Source organism: Schistocerca americana, chromosome 2 (genome assembly GCF_021461395.2).
Source record: "Schistocerca americana isolate TAMUIC-IGC-003095 chromosome 2, iqSchAmer2.1, whole genome shotgun sequence".
NCBI lineage: Eukaryota > Metazoa > Arthropoda > Insecta > Orthoptera > Acrididae > Schistocerca > Schistocerca americana.
The window spans coordinates 543,650,377-543,672,587 of NC_060120.1; the positions used below are offsets into that span (position 1 = coordinate 543,650,377).

Consider the following 22,211-nt stretch of genomic DNA (forward strand, 5'->3'; position numbering starts at 1 on the left):
AACTGCAAGCTTCGCTTGCACTTCACATCTTAGGCCAGCAGCCTTCAACACTGCAGCCAGTCACTCATACAAACTTAAGATGGCCTCAGAATCCAAATGAAAGGCGGCACTGATGCCCATGTGAGCCACAACTTGCAGATGACTGTAACCTGCACACTCAATGTCTGTAAGCAGGCTTCCTCTGCACTTCAGATGAGGTCCCCCAGCAGATACCAAGTGCACACTGACTTTCTTTCTGGCCCCGAACACTATTTCCCTAAGACCTCCATGTTGTGTCTAACATTGGAGCTCCTTACAACTGAAATCCTCCCCGCTCAGACTCTGCTGAAGGAGCAGCCACCTATCCATTCATAGGGTGAATGGGCAAGGCGAGATGGCCAACCCCCACGATTGCCCTCTATCTCGAGTAATGTGAACGTGTTACCATTTGCTACTCACCCTGCAGTGAGAGTGGATCACCTGTGTTGGGTCCATTGGATGGTGTCTTGGCAGTGAAGTCTGTGGGCAAAACAAGCATCACCTGAAGGGTCCCAAGCAATGTGCCAGATGCTCCACTACTGCTATACCCTGAGGCAGCAGCTTGAGGATGGCTGATCATAGCCTAAAGCACCTTCAGCTGTTCGCGAATTGTGACCAGCTACTCCTGTGTTCACACACAGCAGGCACATGTCCTCCCCATCCCAGCACTACTATGGAAATAGAGAAAAAGCTAAATACATAATTTGCTGCTCTGCAGATGCATAGCAGGTGATACTTGGAACTAGACTAATGGAAACAAATGGTTGCTGGCTCTTCAAAATGAACAAATGAATAGCAACTGCACTGTAGACTGTCTAAATTTACACTTTAAAGTTACAAAACACGAGATTACACCCTATACATAGAAAAATAAACATGGAATTTAAGAAGTATACTACTAAGAAAACCAGAAAAAGCTAAAAACTTAACTTGCTGATTTGCAAGTGTGTAGTAGGTGGCAGGAAACAGTGAATATAAATACATGACAACTGTGACTATGCTGCTGTCTTTCCCTGTGATAATCTGTGTCATCATTTAAAAATAAACTGTTTCACCTACTTCTGGGCACCCAGGTTTCATACGGTACAAGATTCTCATTTTAAAACATAGAAATGTTCTTCCACTCATCAAGATTTTTTTTTCATCATTCCTGAGATGCATTGCAGACAGCACTTGTTCTCTGAACAAATTTTTTTCTGAAGTAAATCACAGAGTAATCTGGAAAACTGAAGCCTATTTGCTATTCCCTAATTTCTAAATCCACTCCTTTCTTTAGTTTAAATTTAGTCCATTTCAACACAATAATTCTCGGATTTTTTTTTGAGGGTCTAAGAGATACTGTTCAGCTGCAGAAGACAGGTTGTCAATTGAAAATGTCTCCCAAAGAGAGAGAGAGAGAGAGAGAGAGAGAGAGAGAGAGAGAGAGGGGGGGGGTATGTTCGTGAGGAAAACACGTGTCAAGCTATAGAGAGTTTTCACACCACTAAAGGTGTACACAATGATTGTGAAAACTTGCTTTGTATGATCCTTGCTCTTTTTCATTCTCTATGAATAGGGAGAGCACCATGTCAGTCTTCTATTTCCATAGAATGGTATTTACTGTTGAGTGACTATGTCCAAAAATAAACTCTGCATCATCTCAGGGTTAGTGTGTTCTAGTGATCTGAGTACTGACTTTTAGAAGTACAGCTATTGGAAATGGGATGAGAGATATGTTTCTGGAGACAGTTGTTGAAAAAGATGTGACTATATCCAATCAAGTGTTCTGCATTGAACAGATCCACTTTCAGTGGAGATCAAGCTGGAGAGAAAGGAACGACATGGACACGATGGTGACTGTCAACATGCAGGTATTGTTATTTATTAGTAAGATTAAGGAAACCTGTTATGAAATCAGTAATTATACATGGTAAGTTAAGATCAAAAATGGTAGATTGGTGATTGGGAAAGACATGCTCAATTTGAGAGGTACTGCAGGATATAAATGAGCTTATCTCTTGTTAGGACAATCAATAAGCTCATTTCACAACAGACATTTTTGATAAATTTTGGTAGATAAGACCAAGAGCTCAGAAAATTGTCAGGGCAGCAAAATAAATAAATGCATATAGGAATCATCCCCCCCCCCCTTCCCCCTGAAATGAACCATGGAACTTGCTGTCAGTGGGGAGGCTTGCGAGCCTTAGTGAGATAGATAGCTGTACCTCAGACGCAACCACAACAGAGGGGTATCTGTTGGGAGGCCAGACAAACATGTGGTTCCTGAAGAGGAGCAGCAGCCTTTTCAGTAGTTGCAGGGGCAACAGTCTGGTTGATTGACTTATCTGGTGTTGTAATACCAACCAAAATGGCCTTGCTGTGCTGGTACTGCGAACGGCTGAAAGCAAGTGGAAACTACAGCTGTAATTTTTCCCGAGGGCATGCAGCTTTACTGTATGGTTAAATGATGATGGCATCCTCTTGGGAAAAATATTCCAGAGGTAAAATTATTAGGATAAACAAAACTGGTGTTCTATGGATTGGAACATGGAATGTTAGATCCTTTAATTGGGAAGGTAGGTTAGAAAATTTAAAAAGGGAAATGAATAGGTTAATGTTAGATACAGTGGGAATTAATGAAGTTCGGTGGCAGCAGGAACAAGACTTCTGATCAGGGTTATAAATACAAAATCAAATAACAGTAATGCAAGAGTACATCTACATCTACATGATTACTCTGCAATTCACATTTAAGTGCTTGGCAGAGGGTTCATCGAACCACAATCATACTATCTCTCTACCATTCCACTCCCGAACAGCGCGCAGTAAAAACGAACACCTAAACGTTTCTGTTCAAGCTCTGATTTCTCTAATTTTATTTTGATGATCATTCCTACCTATGTAGGTTGGGCTCAACAAAATATTTTCGCATTCGGAAGAGAAAGTTGGTGACTGAAATTTTGTACATAGATCTCGCCGCGACGAAGAAGTCTTAGCTTTAATGACTTCCATCCCAACTCGCGTATCATATCTGCCACACTCTCTCCCCTACTACGTGATAATACAAAATGAGCTGAGCTTTTTTCCCCCTTTCGATGTCCTCCGTCAATCCCACCTGGTAAGGATCCCACACCGCGCAGCAATATTCTAACAGAGGACGAACGAGTGTAGTGTAAGCTGTCTCTTTAGTGGACTTGTTGCATCTTCTAAGTGTCCTGCCAATGAAACGCAACCTTTGGCTCGCCTTCCCCACAATATTATCTATGTGGTCTTTCCAACTGAAGCTGTTCGTAATTTTAACACCCAGGTACTTAGTTGAATTGACAGCTTTGAGAATTGTACTATTTATCGAGTAATCGAATTCCAACGGATTTCTTTTGGAACTCATATGGATCACCTCACACTTTTTGTTATTTAGCGTCAACTGCCACCTGCCACACCATACAGCAATCTTTTCTATATTGCTTTGCAACTGATACTGGTCTTCGGATGACCTTATTAGATGGTAAATTACAGCATCATCTGTGAACAACCTAAGAGAACTGCTCAGATTGTCGCCCAGGTCATTTATATAGATCAGGAACAGCAGAGGTCCCAGGACACTTTCCTGGGGAACACCTGATACCACTTCAATTCTACTCGATGATTTGCCGTCTATTACTACAAACTGCAACCTTCCTGACAGGAAATCACGAATCCAGTCGCACAACTGAGACGATACCCCATAGGCCCGCAGCTTGATTAGAAGTCGCTTGTGAGGAACGGTGTCAAAAGCTTTCCGGAAATCTAGAAATACGGAATCAACTTGAGATTCCCTGTCGATAGCGGCCATTACTTCGTGCGAATAAAGAGCTAGCTGCGTTGCACAAGAACGATGTTTTCTGAAACCATGCTGATTGCGTATCAATAGATCGTTCCCTTCGAGGTGATTCATAATGTTTGAATAAAATATATGCTCCAAAACCCTACTGCAAACAGACATCAATGATAATGAATAAAAAAACAGGGTAATGCAACAGATATTGAATTTAATTGATGAAAGGAGAAAATATAAAAATGCAGTAAATGAATCAGGCAAAAAGGAATACAAACTTCTTAAATATGAGATTGACAGGCAGTGCAAAATGGCTAAACAGGGATGAATAAAAAAACAGGAACACGGATAAGCTACTATGAACAGCATAGTGAACGTGTTATTGTAGCCAAGATAGACACAAAGCCCATGCCTACTACGGTAGTATGCGTTTATATGCCAACTAGCTCCGGAGGTGATGAAGATTTGAAGAAATGTATGACGTGAGAAAACAAATTATTAAGGTAGTTAAGGGAGACGAAAATTTAATAGCCATGGGGAACTGGAATTCAATTGCAGGGAAAGGAAGAGAAGGAAAAATAGTAGGTGAATAAGGAATGGCAGTAAAGAGTGAAAGAAGAAATGCATCGTAAAATTTTGCACAGAGCAAATACATGGAAGAGGCCTGGAGACATTGGGAGGTTTCAGATAGATTATACAATGGTAAGACAGAGATTTAGGAACCAGGTTTTAAATTGTAAGACACTTCCAGAGGCAGATGTGGACTCTGACCACAATTTATTGATTATGAACTGTAGATTAAAACTGCAGAAACTGCAAAAAGGTAGGAATTTAAGGAGATGAGACCTGGATAAACTGAAAGAAAAAGAGGTTGTAGAGAGTTTCAGACAGAGTATTAGGTAATGGTTGTCAAGAACAGGCGAAATAAATACAGTAGAAGAAGACTGGGTAGCTTTGAGAGACGAAATAGTGAAGGCAGCAGGAGATCAAGTGAGTAAAAAGACAATGGCTAATAGAAATCCTTGGGTAATGCAACAGATATTGAATTTAATTGATGAAAGGAGAAAATATAAAAATGCAGTAAATGAAGTAGGCAAAAAGGAATACAAACTTCTCAAATATGAGATTGACAGGCAATGCAAAATGGCTAAGCAGGGATGGCTAGAGGACAAATGTAAGGATGTATCACTAGGGGTAAGACAGATACAGCCCAGAGGAAAATTAAAGAGACCTTCGGAGAAAAGAGAACCACTTGTATGAATATCAAGAGCTCAGATGGAAAACCAGTCCTAAGCAAAGAAGGGAAAGCAGAAAGGAGGAAGGAGTACATAGAGGGTCAGTACAGGGGCAATGTACTTGAGGGCAATTATTATGAAAATGGAAGTGGATATGGATGAAGATGAAATGGGAGATACGATACTGCATGAAGTGTTTGACAGAACACTGAAAGACCTAAGTCAAAACAAGGCCCTGGGAGTAGACAACATTCCATTAGAACTACTGACAGCCTTGGGAGAGCCAGCCCTGACAAAACTCTTCAATCTGGTGAGCACAACGTATGAGACAGGTAGAATACCTTCAGACTACCAGAAGAATATAATAATTCCAATCCCAAAGGAAGCAGGTGTTAACAGGTGTGAAAATTACCGAAATATCATTTCAATAAGTCATGGTTGCAAAATACTAACACGAATTCTTTACAAATAAATGGAAAAATTGGTAGAAGCCAACCTTGGAGAAGATCAGTTTGGATTTTGTAGAAATGCTGGAACACATGAGGCAATACTGACCCTATGACTTATCTTAGAAGATAGGTTAAGGAAAGGCAAAACCACTTTTATAGCATTTGTAGACTTACAAAAAGCTTTTGACAATGTTGAGTAGAACACTCTCTTTCAAATTCTGAAGGTGGCAGGTGTAAAACTCAGGCAGCAAAAGGCTATTTACAATTTGTACAGTTATAAGAGTCGAAGGACATGAAGGGGGAGCAGTGGTTGGGAAGGGAGTGAGACAGGGTTGTAGCCTGTCCCTGAAGTTATTCAATCTGTATATTGAGCAAGCAGTAAAGGAGACAAAAGAAAAAATTGGAGTAGGAATCAAAATCCATGGAGAAGAAATAAAAACTCTGAGGTTTGCCAATGACATTTTAATTCTGTCAGAGACAGGAAAGGACCTGGAAAAGCAGCTGAACAGAATGAACAGTGTCTTGAAAGGAGGATATAACATGAAGATCAACAAAAGCAAAACAACGATAATGGAATGTAGTCGAATTACATAAGGTGATGCTGAGGGAATTAGATTAGCAAATGAGATACTTAAAGTAGTAAAAGAGATTTGCTATTTGGGGAGAAAAATAACTGATTATGGTCGAAGTAAACAGGATACAAAATGTAGACTGGCTATGGCAAGGAAAGTGTTACTGAGAAAGAGAAATTTCTTAACATTGAGTAAAGATTTAAGTGTCAGGAAGTCTTTTCTGAAAATATCTGTATGGTAGTGAAGCATTGTCGATAAACAGTGTAGACAAGAAGAGAATAGAAGCTTTCGGGTGTGGTGCTACAGAATAATGCTGAAGTTTAGACAGATAGACCACATAACTAATGAGGAGGTACTGAATAGAATTCGGGTGAAGAGGAATTTGTGGCATAACTTGACTAGAAGAAGAGATCAGTTTATAGGACACATTCTGAAGCATCAAGGTGTAACGTCGCGAGTCCTCATTAGTGTTTTATAAATTTAAATTAAAAGAAAATGTTACAGCATAGAATGTTGAGAGAAAAGAATTGAAAATTTTTTGTATAAGAATTCACTGTATGCCATCAAGCCCTAGCCATTGAGTATTTATGTAACTGTATACAGGGTGTTACAAAAAGGTACAGCCAAACTTTCAGGAAACACTCCTCACACACAAAGAAAGAAAATATGTTCTGTGGACATGTGTCCGGAAACGCTTACTTTCCATGTTAGAGCTCATTTTATTACTTCTCTTCAAATCACATTAATCATGGAATGGAAACACACAGCAACAGAACGTACCAGCGTGACTTCAAACACTTTCTTACAGGAAATGTTCAAAATGTCCTCCGTTAGTGAGGATACATGCATCCACCCTCCGTCGCATGGAATCCTAATGCCCTGATGCAGCCCTGGAGAATGGCGTATTATATCACAGCCGTCCACAATACGAGCACGAAGAGTCTCTACATTTGGTACCGGGGTTGCGTAGACAAGAGCTTTCAAATGCCCCCATAAATGAAAGTCAAGAGGGTTGAGGTCAGGAGAGCGTGGAGGCCATGGAATTGGTCCACCTCTACCAATCCATCAGTCACCGAATCTGTTGTTGAGAAGCGTACGAACACTTCGACTGAAATGCGCAGGAGCTCCATCGTGCATGAACCACATGTTGTGTCGTACTTGTAAAGACACACGTTCTAGCAGCACAGGTAGAGTATCCCGTATGAAATCATGATAACGTGCTCCATTGAGCGTAGGTGGACGAAACTAAAATGAGCTATAACATGGAAATTAAGCATTTCGGGACACATGTCCACATAACACCTTTTCTTTATTTGTGTGTGAGGAATGTTTCCTGAAAGTTTGGCTGTACTTTTTTGTAACACCCTGTATAATGTTATAAAGTAATCTTAGATATTTTGTTTACATTAGAAAGACTTCAGTTCAACATAGATTTTCGTAAGAACAATTTAGATTTGACAGTGTCGGTGTAGCTGTCGAAATCATTCTTAAATAACATTTATGACAATAAGAACCGTGAAATATACTCAAGAGAAATTTTAGGTTCTTAGGGTGTGCGTAACGTTGTGAGTCAATACGCAATAGCATTTGGTGAACTTGGAGTACTGCTCATAACTTTGGAGCCGTTGGCAGTGATAGAAACAGCCGCTTGTATCTTAGTGTGACTCATTCGCACTTGTCGCTAGCCTAGCCGTGGGAAGCAGTACCCATGTCAATTCGAGTGACAGAATATTCAAGCCCCTAAGAATCTAAATAAAACACCCCAAACCAACACTTATAAGATTAAAGTCACTTAGGGTTCATAACATTTTGTCCTTTAGTATCATTTGGAATCATTACTGAAGTTCACAAAATGGCAGAACAATTTATTTAGATTTTCATAATTAAAAAACATTAACTACTTTTCATTTTTCGTAATATAAAACTCAGAAAAGATTATTATTTAGTTAATATGCTGGTGTGTGAGTAAATCAGAATGAGTGAGAGTGTGTATGTGGGACATACGTAAAGATTCAATATTATATGATGTACAGCATTACGTAACTGTGTCATGGGAAAGCTGTCTTTTCCGCACATTGCTGATGACGTATGTCTAAGTGTACTTGCTTTTGTAAGGAGGCAGCCAGAATGGCCATTTACAGAGAAATAGTTTTCTAAGGTTTTTTCAAGATTAGTTTTCTTTCATTTGGCTTTGTTAAACATTTTACTAATATTTGCATGATGAAGTGATGTAAATGTATCTCTGAATGTTGATTGGCGTAAGACAGTTTGAGTGCGAAAAAGAACTCTAAGGACTGTTTTGATTGGCTGGTCATTTTGAACAACCAATCAGAGTTAAGCATTTCCCGCACATTGCATGTAGTTATAGGACCTGGAAGGAACGGCAGTGAGTGAGTCGCTAGTCAGCTTTCGGACGTGCAGGTCATGTTGAACGCTTCCGCCTTTATTGAAGTAATAATTGGCTTCTCGCGTCCAGATTATGTGGCCGTAACAGCAGTTGCATTTACAGACAGTTTTGTGAAGTTTGGTAGTTTTTGGTTTGTTTTGTTGGAAAGAGAACCGCTTGTGAACTTCTGGCCTTTGTAAAATTCCGTGTGGCATGTTTCATATTCATCTATGGAATATTTGGTGAGCAATTTCTTTATTAGATATCCACTGAAAAAGGACCAAATGTGAAACTCGTATATTGTAGCAGAGTAATGACTGTAAATTGTGTGACAATTCGGGTTGGACTTAAATACATTCCTGGCTGCCTTGTGTGTGTACTGGGTTGTCTGAACTGTGAGCTGAGGACAGCGATATTATTCGTTAATTAAATACAGGTTGACAGCAAGTTTTATTTTGAACCTAAAGAAATAGAAGAAATGGTTACAGAATTTTGACATTTTTCTAAAGAGATGAAGCAATCATCCTCCACCCAAAAATTGTTATAAGATATTACAGGATAGTTTGCTACAAGAGTTTATGCAGACTTTGCAAACGATGATTTTTCTTCAATGCTGCTTTTAACACCATCTGAACAGTTTCTACGTATGGAGAGAAATGGGCTGGTGATCAGAGGCCATACTGAGGTAGGTAGAACTTTTGTAGTGCAAAGTATGACGAAAGACAGTGAACAAACATTACGCACAATCTTCTAACCCACCCTGCCGTAAAGGGATCACCAGTTTAGTATTGGAGGGAAGTGTGGAGGGTAAAAATCGTAGAGGGAGACCAAGAGATGAATACGCTAAGCAGATTCTGAAGGATTGCAGCAGTTATTCGGAGATGAAGAGGCTTGCACAGGATAGAGTAGCACGGAGAGCTGCATCAAACCAGTCTCTGGATTGAAGACTTAGGAACAATCAGGAACAATCACTTGGGTATGCAAGCACAGTAACTGACATCAACCACAACTGTGTAGGTCCATTTTCTGTACAGCATGGCTTAACTGTGTTCCAACTCAAACTGCTTTGCTGCCACATGGATTTTTTTATTGGGGTGGTTTACCATTGCGCTCATCCAATTTCTTCAACTAATGCCCTCATTAGAAATCAAACACAGTACCTCCACATGCAAAACACAAGTTCTGTCATTAAGAGATACTGTAGACAATTATGTCAGATAGTAAATATTTGTAATATTGTGGGGTAGCACAATTCAGATCAAAATTCAATAAGGAGTTCAGGATATAAGCTGAAAAAATAATAAATAACTTTGTGAAAAAAGAAGCTCCCAGAAACTGATGCCAGGCAGATAGGAGTAAGAGCGCTGGGGGAATAATGAAGAGTGTGAAATTATACTGGTCATATAAAATACATAATTAATTGTTCTGTTCTTCAGTCACCTCTGATGATTTAACATTAAATCTTAAATATAAGCAACGAGTTTCCATTTTTAACATTTTGTTTATAATTCCATCACTGAAGAAGTCCCTAGAAAAGGTCTTCTAACCATAGTCAGAAATACCAAGTTGTGACATATTTATCATTTAATGTTTGCAGTTCTGGGTTTTCTAAATTTCTGACACAAGCTTTCAAATTTGTGCTGATATCTCAACCTCATTTCAAAACCATGTTAAGCCTTGAAACTGTTTGTTTTTGTATCACTTCATGTTAGTCATGGTGTGGCTTGGCGGGTAAGTGCTAAACTGTGGATCCAACAGCCTGAAATACGATTTCTAGTCAGGCCTAGGATTTTTTTTTTTTCTGTCACTTACCACTTCTTTCACCTCTCATGGCACTTGTTAATGTGAAAAATGCCAAGCTGCACCTTTGTTTGGAATCCATGTCAAACTGTAGGTTCCCCTATAATTGGTTGGGTAAATCAGTGCAGGTCAGTAAAGGGCAAGGGCATACCACCTTTAAAGATCTTGCTTATTAAGGCAATGGTGTTCAAACCAACCTTAGGTCATTTTTATATTAATTATTAAGTGTGAAGACCGAGGACAAAAAAGAGATGATGAAGACAATGAAAACAATATGATGAGATGATGATAACATTTGGTGCTTGGTTGTCACATCAGATTTTTGAAGGGGAAAGGTGACCATTTAGTCTTGAGAGGAACTCTTTCACTGAGGAGACAATAACACTGACACAAAAACCACTGAAATGAAAGGACTTGCATTAGGTTGAGAGTGTGGCGCCGATGAAATCGACACTAACATCGATATGCATCCATCTTTGGACTCTAAGCATTACCTTTGGCTGTTCCGCCATGTTCAAGTTAGTTCTTTGTGATCCTTGTATGTGTTAAGGTTAATAAATGAACTATTGCTAAATGGGTGTGATTATTGGTACAACCAACCCGGTAATCCTCCTCAAGAGTAACACAAGAGATCTTTGGTCTTTTAAAAATTAAACAGCTATCAAGAAAGTAAACAGGTACTTACAATCAAGGACAAGTTTCATGATTACATGAAGGGATGATAACAATTGGGTTGTGCAGTAAAATTCCTTTTTAACAGTCTATCAATGCTTTTATATTCAGATCAGAAAGGACAAAGAAAGGTCAGTAAGTGCGCCAATTCTGCTTGCAATACCAGCAATCGAGCCTCCGTGTGTTTACCTCCCACTACCCCCCGCAACTGTGCTATCAAGACTGCCATAATAAGTACTGACAGTTCCGCAGGGCCACACCCTCTTAACACGGCAGCGTTTGACACTCGGCCGGACACAAGTGTGCATGCGTGACAAGCGCCACGTGTTCCCAAACTGACGGCTCCTACCCCGCCCCACGCAGACAGCACCTGAAACCATGCACCTTCGGCTCCTGCGCACTGCCGCGCAACCGCCACTGACAACACAAACAGTGGACTCGCGCCAAGTGTTTCTCCCGTAACCGAGTTGCCACAGGCTGCGCCCTATGGCTCAAGAGCTCTACCGAGCTAACCCGACCGCGGTGCCACTGCTTCGGGCCGGTGGCCATCTTGTCACACTGACTCCTGGTGCACTTCGCCACCTCGGCTCCCATCGGATCTGACAAGTGGCTCTGAACACCTCGATCCCACCCGCCACACACTGTAAACAATCTGCCTCCCGTACCACCGGCAACATTTTTGTCGTTACCAACGGCACGGTTCACAAGCTTCGCCTCACGCCAGGTCCCCCGATCTCCAGTAAACCACGTCGACTTTGTCCCGAGCGCCTCTCCAACCTTAAAAATCAGATTTCTGAACTACTAAGCTCCGGCGTCATTGAACCCTCTGCCAGTAGCTGGTCTATGCCCATACATATGACACCTAAGAAAGACGGGTCCTGGCGCATGTACAGAGACTACCATAGACTAAACGCACAAACAATTATGGACACCTACCCCATACTCAACATTGCCGACTTTATCAGTTCCCTTGCAGGTGCGACCACATTCTCTGTCATTGATTGCAAACGGGCCTACCACTAGATCCCCATGGCACCTGAAGACATCGAGAAGACAGCAATCACCACCCCAATCGGGTTATTTCAGTTTTAATTCATGCCCTTCGGTCTGAAAAACGCAACCCAGACCTGGCAACACTTCATCAATGAAGTGCTATTCGACCTAAAATTCTGCTTTGCATATCTTGATGACATTCTTGTGTTTAGCTCCTCAGTCGAGGACAATATTCGACACGTGCAAACTGTTATGAACACTCTTGCGGCAGCAGGCATCGAGACCAACCAGGGCAAATTGCAGCTACATCAACCCGCTGCCACTTTTCTTGGTTTTCGGGTCTCTGCCAACGGCATTTCACCGCCCCCTGAGAAAGTACAAACAATACTAAACCTACCCAGACCTTCGCCATTCAAAGAGCTCCAGCCCTTTCTGGGGACGGTTAATTATTATCGCCGACATCTACCTCGGGCTGTGGAGATTCAGGCTCCACTGACGGACGCCTTGGCAGGCACCAACACTTCTGGATCTCGGACTGTTCCATGAACCCCTGCTATGACTGACTCTTTCACTGCCCTAAAAAAATCTTCTTGCCAAGGCCTGCATCATCGCGCATCCTCATCCCAATGTGCAGCTTTTCATCACCACAGACGCGAGCGTTATTGCCACTGGCGCTGTCCTTAGCCAGACAATCGCCTCTGCAGTTCTTCTCGCACAAGCTCACCAATGCACAACGGAAATATTCCGCGTTTGACAGGGAGTTGCTCACAGTCTACGAAGCGATTAAGCATTTTAAGACTGATGTTGAGGGACGCTCTTTCTATGTTTTAATGGACCACAAACCCCTGGCTGCGGCCATTACAAACCCACCAGCTGACCCGCCTCCTCGTTGCTTCAGATACGTGGACTTCATATCTCAGTTCATCACCAATGTCAGACACATAAAGAGTGCTGACAATATATTGCTGATTTCCTTTCACGAGTCGATGCCATCCATTCGCTGTTTTCCTAACCTCCGATCCACCGACAAGGAAACACAAAACCTGATTTCAGACTCTACTTCTTCACTAAACTTTGTCCGCACCACCTTCCCTGGCATTTCTGGTGAGATCTGGTGCGACGACAGTACGGGCATGTTACGCCCCCTCATCCCAACCATGCTCTGTCGAGCTGTCTTCAATGCATTGCATAATTTAGCCCACCCCAGGTTACGATCACGCCCTCGCCGCCGGGCCCTTTGCCGGTCCCTTCAACCTCTCCACCGTCGCCTGCCTCGCCCTGTCGAGGTTTCTCACGCCCCTCCCCCCCCCCCCCCCCCCTGAACGTGCCCTCGCTCGAGGTGTTGGTGGCTGTCCCCCCGGACACAATCCATGACATCTCAATAATACTGCGCAATTATACTTTGTTCGTCGTGTGTTTCTCTTCATCCAGTGCTCATGACACAACCTCCGCCATTCCCTGCCACCTGGTGAAATGTGTTCCCCTCCCGCCCGACGTCGACCTGGACATGCTTCATGTGTTCGCCACGCCCACCGGAGACATTGTCGTCGTCACTCCGTTCCACCCGCAAACCGCCGGCCTACCTGTCGCCGCTCGACCAGCACGCCCGGCTTGCTTCAACGACTTCCAAGTTCAGTGGCCGAACCTTCCTTCACGACATCTACCCACATAGCTCCTCGACAACGGTGTCGAGCTGACCGTGGTCCGGCTCCCGCGGACCACCCCTGCTGACTCCATAGTCACCCCCCCCCCCCCACCTGACCTCTCAAGAGTAATCCGTACTGTGTGGGGAGGAGGGGTGGGGAGGGGGGGGGGGCTATGTGGCGCCGATGGAATCGACACCAACATCGATATGCGTCCATCTTTGGACTCTAAGCATTATCTTTGGCTGTTCCGCCATGTTCAAGTTAGTTCTTTGTGATCCTTGTATGTGTTACAGTTAATAAATGAACTACTGCTAAATGGGTGTGATTATTGTTGCAACCAACCCTGGTAATCCTCCTCAAGAGTAACACATAAGTTCTTTGGTATTTCAAAAATTAAACAGCAATCAAGAAAGTAAACAGGTACTTACAATCAAGAACAAGTTTCATGATTACATGAAGGGATGATAACAATTGAGTTGTGCAGTAAAATTCCTTTTTAACAGTCTATCAATGCTTTTATACTCAGATCAGAAAATAAGTTGAAGCTGTATAAGAGAAGATATTCCTTCAGCTTAACAGAATGAAATGATGGAGTAATGACTCAATTTCTACATCAAGAAGGAATCTGCAGTTAAATGCAGTCACTGAGCATATGAATAAAAAATATAACTGGAAGTTGTCATAATAGTTTGACATCATGTTTGGCCCGTCTAAGTAAAATATTTCCATGAGCTGCCCTGCATGCAGTGCAGCACAGCAGAATGTGTGACTGGCTGGCATGCTGTGGGATACCAGTTCAGACCCAATCACCAGCAATTATTTGTCATTTCTGGAGGATTCTTGAAATTTCTCATGTTTATATATTCTGTAATACTTGATGTTTGTATAAATGGCAGGAGTCTTCATGCAGGAGTTCAGTTCTGGCTGTACATTGGTCTTTAAAACAAACATACTTTCAGTGCTAAGTATTGTACTTCAGTGATGAGCCTGCTTTCGGATCTGGACTTGACTGTGGTTATGATGTGACATTCTTTGGCACAGACACCAGGTACTTCGAAACATCTGCATTGCCGTGTCTCTAATTGGGTAATTTAAAATTCTTTGCCTACATCAACAGGAACCACAACACAACCATTACATCATTCTCAAGGTCCAAATATTCAGGAAACAACGGATTCCAAAACACGAACTCCATATCAGACATCCATCAGTGTTTTCCAGAGATGCTCGTCAGGACCTGATGGAATGGATGAAAGTATAGAGCAGGAGCTCCCTTTACCAGACTGTGAATCTGAATATGACAGAATTCAACAAAATCCCACACTTGATGGAAAGAGTTGCAGAAGACATGTATCAAGCTCTTCTGATACAGAATGTCACAACTACCAAAGAATTCTTCACACGGTACCAATGCATTGGGGAAATGCAACAGGGAAGAAATGGATGAAAGAAGTATGACTGATCTCCAAATTTGGTTCCTGCAGCAGTTGTGGAAGACCACCATGACTTCACATCTGTCATAAATCAAGTAATACGGTGCAGCAGTTTATGGCAGCCAGAACTGTCAGACTGAGTAAGCAATAGAGCGCAGCTATGAATTCCGAACTCATACACCAAGAGGAATGTTGAAGAAGAAGAGTATAGATTTTTAGCACCAATCTTTTCCACCATTCGAACATCGGAGTAAGAATGGTCTCAGCCAACTCTGATCTATACTGCAGCAATCAAACAACAACCCAGCATCTTATCAATGCAGGTACAACCAACTCCTCCACCAAATATAATGCCCTGCAGAATAATACACATTTGGAGGGCATAGGACAACATGCTGTTATGTTTCCACTGTGGACACCCTGGAAATATTGTACACTACTGCAGAGAAAGAAGAGGAGTATTCGACCACCACTATGCCACTGGAGGTCAACTATCACAAGATTCTATCCACAACAGTCAGCTGCAGACAATTATAGTCAACAGAAGGAAAAGTACGTTTTAAAAATCGAAAATGCTGACTCAGTCATTGTATTTAGAGAAAATTCACTGACTGAAATATGGGTACAAGCTTCTCATGGATACACATTAACATTAAATTTAAAGTTTAATTAATATAACACTGCAAATCCAGTTTTTCTGCCAAATGTGCCCGAAAAAATTACAGCACAAGTTAAGAGAACCAGCGACTAGATAGGATCTGGATTCAAATCTATTTTTCCACTAAGAGAAAGCTTTATTTAATGCAGAGGACTGGCTCTAGCCAACGCTTGAAAGTGCACTAGAAACAATACTGAACACTTCGTGGAGTCATAAAATGAAGTTTAAAATTCCTAAAACAAATTAATAATAATTTGTTGCTTGAACTGTTTAAGTGCTTAATTCTGGCTACTGTACACTTGGTTCTCTCTCTCTCTCTCTCTCTCTCTCTCTCTCTCTCTCTCTCTCAGTATGTTGTCCTAGAGACTGGACTGCTGAAGTACTTTGCATAGGAGGAGCTACTGCAGAGACTTTGGGATTCTTGCACTCATGTACCACTCATTCAGGGAGAGCATAAGGGAGCAATTGACAGGAATGGGGGAAAGAAATACAGTAGAAGAAGAATGGGTAGCTTTGAGGGATGAAGTAGTGAAGGCAGCAGACGATCAAGTAGGTAAAAAGACGAGGGCTAGTAGAAATCCTTGGGTAACAGAAGAAATATTGAATTTAATTGATGAAAGGAGAAAATATAAAAATGCAGTAAGTGAAACAGGCAAAAAGGAATACAAACGTCTCAAAAATGAGATCGACAGGAAGTGCAAAATGGCTAAGCAGGGATGGCTAGAGGACAAATGTAAGGATGTAGAGGCCTATCTCACTAGGGGTAAGATGGATACCGCCTACAGCAAAATTAAAGAGACCTTTGGAGATAAGAGAACGACTTGTATGAATACCAAGAGCTCAGATGGAAACCCAGTTCTAAGCAAAGAAGGGAAAGCAGAAAGGTGGAAGGAGTATATAGAGGGTCTATACAAGGGCGATGTACTTGAGGACAATATTATGGAAATGGAAGAGGATGTAGATGAAGATGAAATGGGAGATATGATACTGCGTGAAGAGTTTGACAGAGCACTGAAAGACCTGAGTCGAAACAAGGCCCCCGGAGTAGACAATATTCCATTGGAACTACTGACGGCCGTGGGAGAGCCACTCCTGACAAAACTCTACAATCTGATGAGCAAGATGTACGAGACGGACGAAATACCCTCAGACTTCAAGAAGAATATAATAATTCCAATCCCAAAGAAAGCAGGTGTTGACAGATGTGAAAATTACCGAACTATCAGCTTAATAAGTCACAGATGCAAAATACTAACACGAATTCTTTACAGACGAATGGAAAAACTAGTAGAAGCCAACCTCGGGGAAGATCAGTTTGGATTCCGTAGAAACACTGGAACACGTGAGGCAATACTGACCTTACGACTTATCTTAGAAGAAAGATTAAGGAAAGGCAAACCTACGTTTCTAGCATTTGTAGACTTAGAGAAAGCTTTTGACAATGTTGACTGGAATACTCTCTTTCAAATTCTAAAGGTGGCAGGGGTAAAATACAGGGAGCGAAAGGCTATTTACAATTTGTACAGAAACCAGATGGCAGTTATAAGAGTCGAGGGGCATGAAAGGGAAGCAGCGGTTGGGAAGGGAGTAAGACAGGGTTGTAGCCTCTCCCCGATGTTGTTCAATCTGTATATTGAGCAAGCAGTAAAGGAAACAAAAGAAAAATTCATGGAGAAGAAATAAAAACTTTGAGGTTCGCCGATGACATTGTAATTCTGTCAGAGACAGCAAAGGACTTGGAAGAGCAGTTGAATGGAATGGACAGTGTCTTGAAAGGAGGATATAAGATGAACATCAACAAAAGCAAAACAAGGATAATGGAATGTAGTCGAATTAAGTCGGGTGATGCTGAGGGAATTAGATTAGGAAATGAGGCACTTAAAGTAGTAAAGGAGTTTTGCTATTTGGGGAGCAAAATAACTGATGATGGTCGAAGTAGAGAGGATATAAAATGTAGGCTGGCAATGGCAAGGAAAGCGTTTCTGAAGAAGAGAAATTTGTTAACATCCAGTATTGATTTAAGTGTCAGGAAGTCATTTCTGAAAGTATTCGTATGGAGTGTAGCCATGTATGGAAGTGAAACATGGACGATAAATAGTTTGGACAAGAAGAGAATAGAAGCTTTCGAAATGTGGTGCTACAGAAGAATGCTGAAGATTAGATGGGTAGATCACATAACTAATGAGGAAGTATTGAATAGGATTGGGGAGAAGAGAAGTTTGTGGCACAACTTGACCAGAAGAAGGGATCGGTTGGTAGGACATGTTCTGAGGCATCAAGGGATCACCAATTTAGTATTGGAGGGCAGCGTGGAGGGTAAAAATCGTAGAGGGAGACCAAGAGATGAATACACTAAGCAGATTCAGAAGGATGTAGGTTGCAGTAGGTACTGGGAGATGAAAAAGCTTGCACAGGATAGAGTAGCATGGAGAGCTGCATCGAACCAGTCTCAGGACTGAAGACCACAACAACAACAACAACATGTACCCATACATTTCATCCCTACCAATTTTTGTGATTCATAGTAAGGATGAACCGCAAAATTAAAAGTTACAATACTAAAGGTAAACACTGTTTTCAAATGGACTTTGTGACTATGTCTAGGGTTCAGAACAAAGCTTTATATTTTGATGCTGAAGTCTTTACCATATAGGCACCACGAAAGAAATTGAGCATCCCCAGAAATTCAACAATAAAGTAGAAGGTTACATGACTACCCAATACTCCTACGATTAATGAAACTATTTGAGCTCAAGTATATTAACTCTTGGATAATACTAATGAATAAATAAAAAATATTGTAGTTTTACCAGTATAGACAGTTAACAGCATTCACTAAAATCAGTCAATTTACACAAATAGTTAGCATAAGGTGGTAGATGGAAAGATAAAACATGAGGAAGAACAAGCATCTTTTTCAGAGTAGCTGCTTTTCTACCAATGCACATTATTGCCTAATTTAAAAACTCTGTAAATAATTCTAGCAATTAACAACGTGAGTGGATAATCATTAGTTATAACTGGTTGATAGTGTACTTTACAGAAGTAGCCTGCACAACTGCTTCTGTCATTGCATAAATTGGCTCAATGTACACCCCACACAATTCTGTGACGTCGTATGATGTACAGTACACTACATGCATTTAATGGAAAGGTGGACTTCAAATCTCTGTACCACACCGTACAACTTGAAGCACGAGAGTACCACCTTGATTATGACAGAAAACCTGTGTTGCAAAGCAAACATGAAATGCGAAGTTGAGAGTTTGAGTAAATACCATGAAATAACTCCTGGGAGCAGAAACCGAATGATTATTCAAGTAGAGTTGTTTTCCTGTATTGTATAAAGAAGTGGGCTGGCTGTTTAACAAGTTATTGCGAAAAAATACCTTTTGGTTGAGACCTTTGCATGCTTTCTCCTGTCGGACCGTTCTGTACTGCCAATCATAGCCCGAAAGCTGCAAAAGAGGTGCAATAAGAGGAACATCTAGAAACGGAGGCGGGTATCCACCTGCTTCGATCAGTAGTACTCGTACGTTAGGATCTTGTGCCAAACGAGCAGCAACAATAGAACCTGCAGTTCCAGCACCAACTATATAAATGTGACCACAAAAAAGAAACGAAAAAAAATTATAAAACCGTCTAAACATTACACAGTAGGCGTGGTGTAAAGCTAAATTTAATTTTGCGTACCAACTATATAATCAAACTCTGATGGAATTAAATCGTTCAATAATGTTTTGATAAGGTAATCTTTATAAACAAATAACGCGAGCCATAAATGAAAACACCCAATCACGGTCGCAGACAAAATATAACCAACAGAATACATGTTTAGACACTGTCAAGGTTCATGTGTGTAGCAGAAACTGAAACAGGTTCATCTACAAGTTTTTCTTTATTCATATCACATTTCAGCTGCGATCAAATTCCAACAACCAACTTCAAGCCACGTGACCTGCACCGCTGCTCATTCGTATCTATCAACGCATACACGTTCGCATTTCTATATGAGATATCGACAGTTTTTCTCGCATACCGATCGATTCACACTAAACATCAACAGACCCACAATCTAATAACAGACAAGTGATTTTGTTTTCAAAGGTTCCTTTACAAAGAAAAACCCAAAGGTATTGCCTCATCTCAATTCTCGTATCACTAAAAAGGTGAGTGAAATAGATATTAGTGTCCATGGCATTGAGAAACAGCTGAAATCGTTAAAAATTGGACAAAGTCCTTGGGCTCGATGGAATCCCTATCAGATTCTATACCCCGTTCGCAGCTGAGTTAACCCTCTGTTGACTATAATCTACCATAGATCCCTCTAGCAAACAGCTATGTCCAGGAGTTGGAAGAAAGAGCAAGGCACACCTACCTACAAGAATGGTAGCAGAAGACCCCCAAAACTTCAGTTCGATATCCTTGACATACATTTGTAGAATTATAAAACATATTTCTAGCTCAAACATAATAAATTGTCTCAGACGGAACGACTCCTCCATGCTAACCAGCATGGAATTCGAAAACATAGACAATCTGGAGCCCAAAATGCACTTTTCTCACATGACACTGAAAGCCAAGGATCAAGGCAATCAGGTAGATGCAGTGTTTCTCAATTTCAGAAAAACATTTCACTCAGTACAACATCCTCGCTTATTATCAAAAGTACTAACCTGTTGTATATGACGGATAACTGAGTTACGTTAGCACATTTGATACTATTTATGGAATATTCCGTCGGTTCTTGGAGGAACATAGACATATTAATAACCTGAATACAGTATATTAATGTTCCACAATAATATTTATAGTGTGTGGAGCCCATATCCTATAGGCCCGGCAGGTGATATTGAATATATACAGAGAAGGGCAGCACAAACAGCCACAGGTTTGTTTCACCCATGTCAGAGTGTCACTGAGACTGGACTGAGGATTTCTTGATAGGAAGGTTGCAGCATGTTATCTTGGATAGAGAGTCATTGACAAACGCAGAAGAAACTTCAGATTAATCACGAGGATCCATGTTGTGTTCCTTGTTCTTCATGTTGTATATTATGATCCTGAAGACAATATCAATAGAAACCTAAAACTTTTCACATATGATACAGTTATCTACTGAGAGTCTGAACGAAGCTGCACAAATATTCAGTCCTACCTCGATAATATTTCAAAGTGGTGCAATGTATGGCGGCTTACTTTAGATGTTCAAAATCTTTAAATTCTGCACTTCACAAAACAAAAAACATAGTATCCTGTGAGTATCATATTGCTGAGTCAAATTACTATTTGTGGAACATTTCGTCGGTTCTTGGAGGAACACAGACATATCAATAACTAGAATACAACCTATCAATTTTCCACAATAATATTTATTAGTTCCTTATAAATCGGCTTTCAGGTTCTTAGGCCTTCGTCAGATGACTTAATGTTGAACAGATAGTCACATCTTGAAAAGGCATATTTTTCTTTAATGTGCACAAAATTTTTTACTCCATACAACTAGCTTTGAACGTATCTGTATTTACAGTTTTTAGGTCATAAGCTACCAAAGGTTTCGTAGACGGTTAGTGGTTATTGCGGCTCGTTTCAGTTGAGATAACTGTTCAATTTTAGCCTTCTGGCGGAGGTACATCAGGTTTGTTACGGCAAGCGACTCTTCTTAGACTGCTTTATCAAATACATAAATTCAACACGGGTGTAGGAGTGACGTAATTGTCATGGGAACAATTTAAAAATGTAAACACATATTATCATGCACGATATACCACTTCTTCATTCACCCACGACCTCTCAGCAACACAGACAGCTTTATTGGTTGCGAGTGTGGTACTTCTTCACTTCAGCATCAACTATTTCGGTGTTATGTTTAGTTTTAATCATCACGATTGAAGCAGATATGTTGTGTGGCTTTGGACTTCCATTTCACTAACCTGTTGTATGTGACGGATAATTGAGTTACATTAGCACATTTGATACGAGGGTCACTTCAAAAGAAATGCACACTATTTTTGTAAAAATACAGTTTTCATTCTGCACGTGTGAAAGTTTTACGGTGTGTAGATACATCCTTCCCGCTTGTTATCCTACTTAGTTCAACCTGTTCCTGTGAGCGGCGCCGTTACAACACGTCTTCAAGATAGCTGCTACACTTTACGTTCGTCAGAAGCAACGTGCTGTCATAGAATTTCTGTGCTGTGAAAACGAGACAGTGGGAAAGAGGTTAAACAAAGGTGTATGGAGATGCTACTGTCGATCGCAGTACAGTTAGTCGGTGAGCAAGCAGGTTACGTGATGAAAGCGCGCATGGCAATATTGAGGATTGTCCTCGCAGCGGCAGGCCTCGTACTGCACACACTCCCGACAATATGCATAGAGTTACCAAATTGGTGACTGCTGACAGACGCGTCACAGTGAACGAATTGTCACGCTACATTGTGATAGGGGAAGGAAGTGTTTGCAGAATACTGAAAGTGCTGGCGCTAAAAAAAGATTTGTGCCAGGTGGGTTCCCAGGATGCTAGACAGTGGCTCACAAAGAAAAACGGTATGCAGCG

The 22,211-nt window shown here is 41.2% G+C and overlaps 1 protein-coding gene across 2 annotated transcripts in view; it reads right to left on the bottom strand.

Annotated features, from left to right (window-relative positions):
- The window catches only part of LOC124595463 (glucose dehydrogenase [FAD, quinone]-like), a 192,288-nt gene extending 172,643 nt beyond the window's left edge, over nucleotides 1–19,645 (bottom strand). Inside the window, exons 1-2 of one of the 2 annotated variants that reach the window (XM_047134212.1) lie at nucleotides 19,349–19,645; nucleotides 19,045–19,247 (exon numbers count right to left, since the gene is read on the bottom strand). In XM_047134212.1, coding sequence (XP_046990168.1) covers nucleotides 19,045–19,247; nucleotides 19,349–19,487 — 342 coding nt within the window. In that variant the 5' untranslated portion in view covers nucleotides 19,488–19,645. The remainder of the gene's footprint in view (nucleotides 1–19,044; nucleotides 19,248–19,348) is intronic. The other variant, XM_047134213.1, reaches the window with a different exon arrangement.
- Nucleotides 19,646–22,211: the final 2,566 nt, after the last annotated feature.